This window comes from Dunckerocampus dactyliophorus, chromosome 17 (assembly GCF_027744805.1).
Source record: "Dunckerocampus dactyliophorus isolate RoL2022-P2 chromosome 17, RoL_Ddac_1.1, whole genome shotgun sequence".
Taxonomy (NCBI): domain Eukaryota; kingdom Metazoa; phylum Chordata; class Actinopteri; order Syngnathiformes; family Syngnathidae; genus Dunckerocampus; species Dunckerocampus dactyliophorus.
In genome coordinates this window covers 7768251-7777759 of record NC_072835.1, presented here as the reverse complement: position 1 = coordinate 7777759, position 9509 = coordinate 7768251, and the positions used below count along the sequence as shown (strand labels likewise).

Sequence of the window (9509 nt, the reverse complement as noted above, 5' to 3'; positions counted from 1 at the left end):
AGCAAACTCTTGATAGGTAGCTGCGCATGCGCAATGCGTGGTTTCAGTTGATTTCGAACAGGGGTGTCCAAACGTTTTCCAGTGAGGGCCACATCGTGAAAAATGAAAGGACGCAAGGGCCACTTTGCTATTTTGTAAAGCAACACATGTAGATATGCTAACAAGTTATTTCTATTTCAAGAAAAAACTGCATTCACACCATGTGAGATATCCAGGTAGGTGAAAAAGGGTATTATTACTATGAACTTCACTCTTTTTTCCACATTTTTTGTTTTTAAATTTTTCCAAATACTTCAATTTTCTTCTTCAAAAGCCTCAGTCAATTTTCTTTTCATAAGGCTTGAATGACTTTATTTCCACAATATTTTAACATTATTTCTCCAACCTAATTTTCCTCAAATTACAACTTTATTTCTCACGGTATGATGACAAAACAACATATTTATTCTTTTGATATTTCAACCGCATGCCACTAAAACATTATTTTTCCTCATAATATTGAGTTCACTCTTGTAAAATTGTACCTTTAGAATACAACTTTTATCGCCTGATATTTTGACTTTATTCTTGTAAAATTACAGCTGTTTCTACAATTTTTGCTGTTTTCAACCTTCAAATTTTCACATTTCAATTTTTGTCATGTATATTTTCTTCGCCAGCATATTATGATTTTATTCCCATAATATTTTTTGACTTCATTCTTGTAAAGTTATAACTTTTTCCCCAAGCTATTTTTCCAAAAATTACAACTTTATTATATCATAATACTATGACTTTAAAAAACGTATTTTATCTTTAATATTTTTTTATGCGACAAAAAAGTTGTTATTCTTCATCAAAATATTATTCTCGTAAAATTCAAACTTTTCTCATTGGATTAGAACTTTTTTTTCTTAATATTTTGACTTTATTACTGCTTTTTCCATTTTTGCCTTTTTTTGTTTTCATGTTAAATTATATTTTTAGAATGTGCCACGGGCCAATAAAAATGTTACCGTGGGCCGCACTTTGGACACCCCTGTTTTCGACATAAGTTGGCTTCATAACAGCCAATCAGCCGTGAGCATGGAGGAGCATAGGCTACTAAAGCAGGGGTGTCCAAATTGCCGCCCAGGGCCATTTTTGGCCCAAAGCGCTTTTTTTGGCCCTCAGCAAGTTTATTCTTTATTAATGTGATGTATTATGAAATGTTACACTAATTCACGAGTTTACTTTGTCACCAATAACATAAAGCTAAGATCTCAATGTTTTGTTCGGATAGCTGAGCATATTTTGACATACATTGGATTGGTTATAGTGCTTGTAGTCCAGTGCTTCTCAAGTAGTGTGGTGCAACCCCTTGGAGGGCGGGGTGAGATGTTGGCAGTGCGTAAGAGGCAGCGGGGAATTTCAGTGTGACTGCAGTCGTCCCAAGATGTGTACAGTTGTTGTACTCGGCACGCATTTCGACCCTTGAATACGCCTCTATGCTTCGCTGCTTTCAGGTATGGGTTCTGAGTAAGGGAGCAGAAGTGAAGTGAACCACAGTGAGAGCCATTATCCACAAATGGTGAAAACATGGAAAAGTGGTGAACCGGTGGCCGGCCAACCAAAATTACCCCAAGAGCGCAGCGACGACTTATCCAAGAGGTCACAAAAGACCCCACGACAACATCCAAAGAACTGCAGGCCTCACTTGCCTCAGTTGAGGCCAGTGTTCATGACTCCACCATAAGAAAGACACTGGGCTAAAATGGCCTACATGGCAGAGTTCCAAGACGAAAACCACTGCTGAACAAAAAGAACATTAAGGCTAGTCTCAGTTTTGTCATAAAACATGTTGATGATTTCCAAGACCTTTGGGAAAATACTCTGTGGTCTGATGAGACAAAAGTTGAACTTTTTGGAAGGTGTGTGTCCCATTACATCTGGTGTAAAATTAACGCCGCATTTCAGAGAAAGAACATCATACCAACAGTAAAATATGGTGGTGGTAGTGTGATGGTCTGGGGCTGTTTTGCAGCTTCAGGAGCTGGAAGACTTGCTGTGATAAATGGAACCATGAATTCTGCTGTCTACCAAAAAAATCCCGAAGGAGAATGTCCGGCCATCTGTTTGTGACCTCAAGCTGAAACCAACTTGGGTTCTGCAGCAGGACAATGATCCAAAACACACCAGCAAGTCCACCTCTGAATGGCTGAAGAAAAACTAAATGAAGACTTTGGAGTGGCCTAGTCAAAGTCCTGACCTGAATCCTATTGAGATGCTGTGGCATGACCTTAAAAACGTGGTTCATGCTGGAAAACCCTCCAATGTGGCTGAATTACAACAATTCTGCAAAGATGAGCGGGCCAAAATTCCTCCACAGCGCTGTAAGAGACTCATTGCAAGTTATCACAAACGCTTGATTGCAGTTGTTGCTGCTAAGGGTGGCTCAACCAGTTATTAGGTTTAGGGGGCAATCACTTTTTCACACACAACCATGTAGGTTTGGTTTGACTAATACTTACATTTATTTGATGTTCTGAAACATTTAAGTGTGACAAACATGCAAAATAATAATAAATCAGTCAGGGGGCAAACACTTTTTCACACCACTGCATGCTCGAACAAGCAACTCATACAGTGGTTTGCACAGGTAAATAATTGTCAGGTTCTTGATTCGATTTCAATTCAGGGGAGGCGTGGAAAAAATTCTGACCCCTAGGGGAGCATGACAGAAAATAACTGAGAATTACTGTTTTACACTGAACCCGTCCAAGGATGTGCGTCTGCACTGGAACAGGAAAGGGTCTTTCCTGCAAACAAACAGTTCCCACAAAGTTGCAGCCATATTGGATTTGTTTGGTCACGGAAGACGATGCATTATTGTATTGACGCTAACTTTGTTCTCTAAAAAATGTGTCATACGACATCCATAAGTAGTATGAAACAAAAATGATGCACTCTGTTGATTATGTTCACAGTTGGTTGGGGATCCACAATCTCCACAGGACACCAGCATATCTCAACATGTGTTTTATTTTACAGTTTGCACCCAAGCAGTTCTTTAAAAGCAATACATGCACAGTCAAGATCACAACCAACATAACTGCAATTTAGATGGTGAATGGCTGAGTTCTGTTAAAGGTCCAAATGGTTACACAGTTCATTATTATACCAAAAGCCTGACTGATATACACAAATAAGACACTGAGGTTTGCATTTTTACATCAAAACAGAGCAAAAAATGTATACATTATTTACAATGCTTCAAAAACACTCATCATAAAGTATGTAAAAATCTTTTTTTTTCCATAGAGGTTAAGACAGGAACAGCCGATTATCTGAGTAGGGAGCATTCTTTTCACAAAGCCCAAGTCCAGCTTAAGCTTCAATTTCATGAGATCACCTCAGCCTTTGTAAATTGCACAGCAATAAAGCAATTACTTCTTTGCGTTATTCTTAGTTTTTAAAAATATAAATACCTTGACGATGCCCTACTGTTTGCCAAGTTCCCGATATAGGCTGTTTTAGGGTACAGTTTTTGTTATGCAATATCATTACAGACTACAAACAAGTATTGGGGCCTCATTGAAAAGAAAATAAATACTAAAATTAACAGAACGAAATGATCACTTTTCCACCACATAATATTAAGACTTTTAAAAATTATGCATTTATTCCATTAATATTTCACTCTTGTAGGACTATTATTACAGTAATCCCTCGTGTGTCGTGGTTCACTGACTCCAGACTCGACCGGGATAAGTGAATTTCCGTGAAGTAAGATTCCGTATTTATAAATGAAATACAATATTTTAGTAGTTAAAACTTAGAGCACCTGTTTACGACGTTCTAAATAGTTTTTAGCATTATTAGAGCCCCCTAGACATGAAATAACACCCCTAGAGTCACCTTTACACTCCTTTTACCCAATATAGTAGACATAATAAGATTAAATAAGCCATTTAAGGCATAAATATTGTGTGTGTTGCTGTAAATGTGTTCCGGTTTTGGGGGAGCTGAGTGGGGGACGGACAGGAAGTGACGTCGTGGGTTCAGAGTTCAGATTTAGCTTGGCATGGGTTATGCCCGCAACAGTAGCCCATGTTACAGATTATTGTGCCTGTTGTGAGATCATTCAAACCTGCAATAAAAGCCCGGCGATCAAGTCTGGGGCTTGTGTGTCTCACCGAACATTACAATAACATTACTGACACCTAGTGACCAGTGTAGAATACTACATCGTCTTTGAATGCATCTTCTGAATGCCTTATATTTGTATTTTACTTCATTTAGCCGGAAAATGCTTAATTTAGGAAAATATGTAACATTTGCTTAAATTTAATTTTGTAAAAATACTAATAATAAGCAGTATTCAACCACAAAACAGCATGGTATATTAAGTAATATGCTTGAAAAACCGTATTAGCGTGAAGCCGCAAAACGCGAAGCATGAAGTGGCGAGGGATTACTGTATTTACTTTTCAGTGTGGCCCTCATGCGCCTTCAAAAATATCACAGTAAGGACATGAGTGGCACTTTTCAAGGAGACGTGTTATTTCTCTTCCACAGATCATAACAGTTCCCAGGTGTCTTCTTAAAATGTCTGTGACATGCCTGTGACAATTGTAGCACATTTAAAATCCTACAAAATACACTCTAAACAGGCCTGTTCAGAGCAGCCTGGGTGCGGTGTGCTTTGTGCTACCGTGACAACTGAAAACATGGCTTCAAACAGGCCAGCCCGGTGTTATATTGCACCAGGTTGATCAAGCAAGTGTGCAAGCATAAGAACTTCATTATCAACTTATTCATGGCACCCAACATACAAATTCAATGATTTTTTTCACTTGTAATGACACAAAAACAGTATTTCAAAGTTGTGGCTAATGTTCTTGATAAGTGGACCACAAACCTGATTTGTGTAGCATTCACTGACTTGGAGATATGGTTAGCATATCTGCCTCACACCCAGGACGTTCTGTGCATATCTGGATTGTAAATGTTTTACAAGAGAGATACAGTATTAAGTATAAGTGTTAAGACAACCAACATTTATATCAAGACAAATATAAAACAAAACATTCACAAGAATAATACCGCACCACTGTGTCGAAGAGTATCTTGCTCAGTTGAGCTACTGTCAATGGCACGAGGTCAGGGGTGTCCAAACGTTTTCTACCGAGGACCACATACTGAAATATGAAAGGATGCAAGGGCCACTTTGGTATTTTGTAAAGAAAAAGCTCTGTGCTCTCAGCTCTGTGATATTGGTCGTCCAGAAACCGGAAAGTTTGGCGGCTCGATCCTAGCTCCCTCCACCCAGTCACTGTTGCTGTGTTCTCGGACAAGACACTTCACCCACCTTGCCTCCAGTGCGGCCCACACTGGTGTATGAATGTGAATGAACGTTTGTTGGTGGTCGGAAAGGCTGTAGGCGCAAATTGGCAGCCACGTTTGCATCAGTCTACCTTAGGGCAGCTGTGACTACAGATATAGTTTACCATCAGTGTGTGACTGAGGAGTGGATGAATAATGGGTTCACTTCTGGGTACCTAGAAAAGCACACACTTCAGTTTCTGTTCCTTTTTCCCCATTTTTGCAGTTATTTTTTAAAATTTTCCAAACATTTCATATACTGTACTTTCGTAATATTATGACTTTATTCCCATGATATTATAAATGTAATAACTTTTTCCCCAAGCTAATTTTCCAAAAATGACAACTGTGTTTTGTTTCTCATAATAGTACGACTTTTGTAACAATAACATATTTTTTCTTTAGCATTTCCAACTAAAATGACATTATTTTCCCAGAGTTTATTCTCATAGACTTTTGTGACTTTTTTCTCGTTAGAATACAACTTTTGTCTCATAATATTTAGACTTTACTCTTGTGAAATTAAATTTTTAATTTTTCAAAAATTAGAACTTCATTTTTTTGGGTTTATTTCTCATAAAAATATTTCTTTTTTTCTTTAATATTTTAAATGTATGCTATGTTATTCTCAGAAAATGACTACTTTTTTTCATTAGATTACAACTTTTTATCCCAATATTTAAACTATTCTTGTAAAATTAGTGTTGATTTTTCCATTTTTGCTGTTTTTAAAATTTGTCTTGTCAAATAATATTTTTAGAATGTGCCACGAGCCAATAAAAAAAAAAGCCGCTGGCCGAATATGGCCCCCCGGCTTCACTTTGGACACCCCTTCACTTCATTTGTAGTAGTGTAGACTATTCCTTAAGTATAAACAAAAAATACAATACTAAAAGAGTTGTAAACATGTTGACGACATTTGTGACATTGGTAAATCACTTGTTGGAATGGAATGTTGTTCCAATGCAAAATGTAACCTTTAATGTACGCTGACAAAAACAATTTGATATATTTGGCACATATGACAAAGCTGGTAGAAATCTTTCATATATGGTATCATAATCACTTGTACAAAGGAGTATTAGGGGCCCACTAAAACAACATTTAAAAAAGTCATATTTTGAAAGTGAAATTCCAAATGGCCACACAGACGGCAAGCATCTACTGGCTGCCATAACTGGCATACAATTCCGAGTAAGGAATATCCGCTGAAAAGTCCTGATGATAATCTGATGTTGACAAACATCTCTGTGCCAAAAGTATTTCATTATTTGTCAAAGTATTAGAGAGAGTCCAGTTCTCATCTTTAAGTTGGCAATGAAATGCTCCGTTGACTATCCTAACTTTATTTCCACTTGGAAAATTTAAAAAAAATCATTCTGATATTCAATTTTTTCTCAAAAAAACACTTTTTTTTTTTTTAAAAATGGTCATATTTATTTTCCAAAACCCATGTTTAGTATACACATGTAAGTAAGTTTACGACTTTATTCTCACCGTAGATGCTCATGCTGTTGCTCCTGAAATTGAGATATTGACTAAGAATGTTCCCAATCACAAAGGGTTTCAAAATGTTGGTTTGATTAGTCGACTTGACTGTGCTTTTCCAACGTCATTCTTGACACATCTGCCAAGTAACGTGCAGGCGGTCCTGGGTTTACGGCGTTCCGTGTTACGACATTTCATGGTCACAAACGCGCTCTCATAAATTCATTAAGAACATAATTTTGGTCCGTAAACATGAGACTTGCTTGAGAACTAGTTAGAGTTGCAGTGTGTGCCTGCTCAGCCACACCGAGGAAGAAAAACATCGCTGATTAGATAACTTTTTGGGCTTCATTAAGTCTCCCCTAGCGTAGCTGCGCCAAAGAAAAGGAAAGCCATCACCATGGATGTGACAATGAAAATCCTAAAAACACACCCAGGAGACACACACACCCATGTTGGCCACTCTTTTAGTCCGAACCGCTTGATTGTCATGACCATCATTAAGGGTTAAGATTATTGAATGCTAATGAAAGCTAGAGGGGTCATGGATTCTGTGCGCTGTTACAAGGATATCTGAGAGGAGAAGAGGAGCTCTTTTAGGAAGGTAAAAAGGCCTGTGCTTGATACTGTTAGGTTCAGTCTACTGCGATTGGCTGGCGACCAGTCCAGGGTGTACCCCGCCTGTCGCCCGAAGTCAGCTGGGATAGGCTCCAGCATACCCCCGCGACCCTAATGAGGCAGTATAGAAAATGTATGGATGGACGGAGGTTCAGTCTAATAGCTTCACATATTGCTTTCATGACACCTCCACTCACATAGCACAACAAGAGTTGCACAACACTCGCATATAAAAAATGGGAAAATACCAGGAGACACACAATAGATGCATTGTTCTCACTCACACAAGCTTAAATTTCACTTTCTAGAGGGTCGTGGCAACTGTTATATTGACTCTGTGTACTTTCATTCTGGGCTCCTTGTTCATCTGTAACTCTGTAACCAAATATACTGCTCTTATTTTTTAATACAAATTGAGAACCTTTTGAATTGTGTGATCATCGACTACGTCTCCGCTAGCAATGTCTCTCACCTGGCATTGTGTGAAGCTATTTAAAGCGGTATGAACAGCTTTCCCTTTAGCAGTTGTCAGGCCATCTTGATGGAAACATCAAGAAATTGTGCTATTTTTACACTTCCAGGCAGCACTGCAGCTAGAGGTGAAAACCTTATCTCTGCAGCGAATAACAACGTTGTCAGTCGATGTCCGGCTTCTGGTGCTCTGACGTTGGACTTTCTCGCGCCGGCAGCACATCATAGTGACAGGAGATATGGCTGTTTTTTGGGAGATCGTATGGGTCCTGGCCTGGCTGCATGCAATCGTGACTTTGTCCCGTGGAGCAAGTACTGCTTCCTGTTGGCTCTGAATGGAAGAGATATAAGATGATATTCATTCATTCAAGAACAATTTAGTACTGTGCAGGATTTGTAAGATATACAACAAAAAACTGAATAATGTGACATCGAAATTAGCGGCACCTTTTGGCTTGTGTGAGGCTAAGCATCTTGTGACACACAATGACAAAATGGGAAACATCCCCTTGGACATTCCCAGTCAAACAGAGAAATCAACACAAAGTGACATTCTGAGCACGGGAGACTGCAGGGATACAGTCATGGCCTGCTCTTAAGCCGTGTTTTTCTTTGTTTTGGTTCTTGTCTACTGCCCGTGCCGTGTGTTGGCCTCCTTAAATGTCATGGCTACCGGTGGTGGGTCGAGCAACGAGGCACGACTGAGCGTTATCAGCAATTAGAGGTGTTTTCAGTGCTGCGCGTGCTCTAGGGAGATGCTGGGTCGTATCTCTCGTTCATTAATTGCTTGCTTGCTTGCGTGCTGCTTGTCTTCCCCGGAGTGCCTCGTTGCCCCGAGCCAGCTCCTAGCTTAGCCAGGTGTTTTGTACTTCTTAGTTTTTATACACTGTGCTTTTAGTATTTGTTACATTTTTGACTTATCGAGCTAACAGTGGTCTCTTTATCACCAAGCTTCTTGCTGAAGGGAGAGGATTGATTTGTGTGCTTCACAGGCAAATACTTATTTTACTCAAATACAAATTAGTTTAGAACCTTTTATGTAAAGTTTGCTTGCAGATTTTTTTGTGTTTATTTTCTGTCCGTTAAAATAATGCTGGACTGTTTTTGTCTTTGTACTGTAAGTGTTTATGCTGTGCACTTCAGTGAGGAGTGCAATGACCTGCACATTGGAGAGACCAAGCAACCCTTAAATGAACGCATATAGGACAGCGTTTCTTCGCACCCAAATCCTCAAAAAGAAGGGACCTTCCTGTGAGGATAACGATGTCCGAATTCTGGGCCGGGAGGACCTCTGATTTGAAAGAGGTGTGAAAGACGCCAACTCGAGAAGCCTTCTCTAAACAGTAACGAACAGCTCCTCACCAATTTCATAGATGTTCTTATTACTGGTCAGACCGCTGTGGCTGATTTCAGCGTAGGGTGAATCCCGTCTCGCAGGCGACTTCATTTCCACATAGCCACACTCCGTGTTTTTGCTCGTCAGAAGCGGGGGGTCCTTGATAGTGGCATATGGGTTTTCTGTGCTGTTCAGGGAGCAGGAGCTGCCATGATATCGCGTGCCTCTCACCAGGTCTGCATAATGCCAACAG

At 39.4% G+C, this 9509-nt stretch overlaps 1 protein-coding gene across 3 annotated transcripts in view; it reads right to left on the bottom strand.

The window, feature by feature from the left end:
• Positions 1 to 3001: 3001 nt before the first annotated feature.
• The window catches only part of megf10 (multiple EGF-like-domains 10), a 55621-nt gene continuing 49113 nt past the window's right edge, over positions 3002 to 9509 (bottom strand). For all 3 annotated transcript variants that reach the window (XM_054757835.1, XM_054757836.1, XM_054757837.1), the window contains 2 exons: positions 9283 to 9492; positions 3002 to 8251 (listed from right to left, as the gene is read on the bottom strand). In XM_054757835.1, the coding sequence (XP_054613810.1) occupies positions 8085 to 8251; positions 9283 to 9492 (377 nt within the window). In that variant the 3' untranslated portion in view covers positions 3002 to 8084. The remainder of the gene's footprint in view (positions 8252 to 9282; positions 9493 to 9509) is intronic.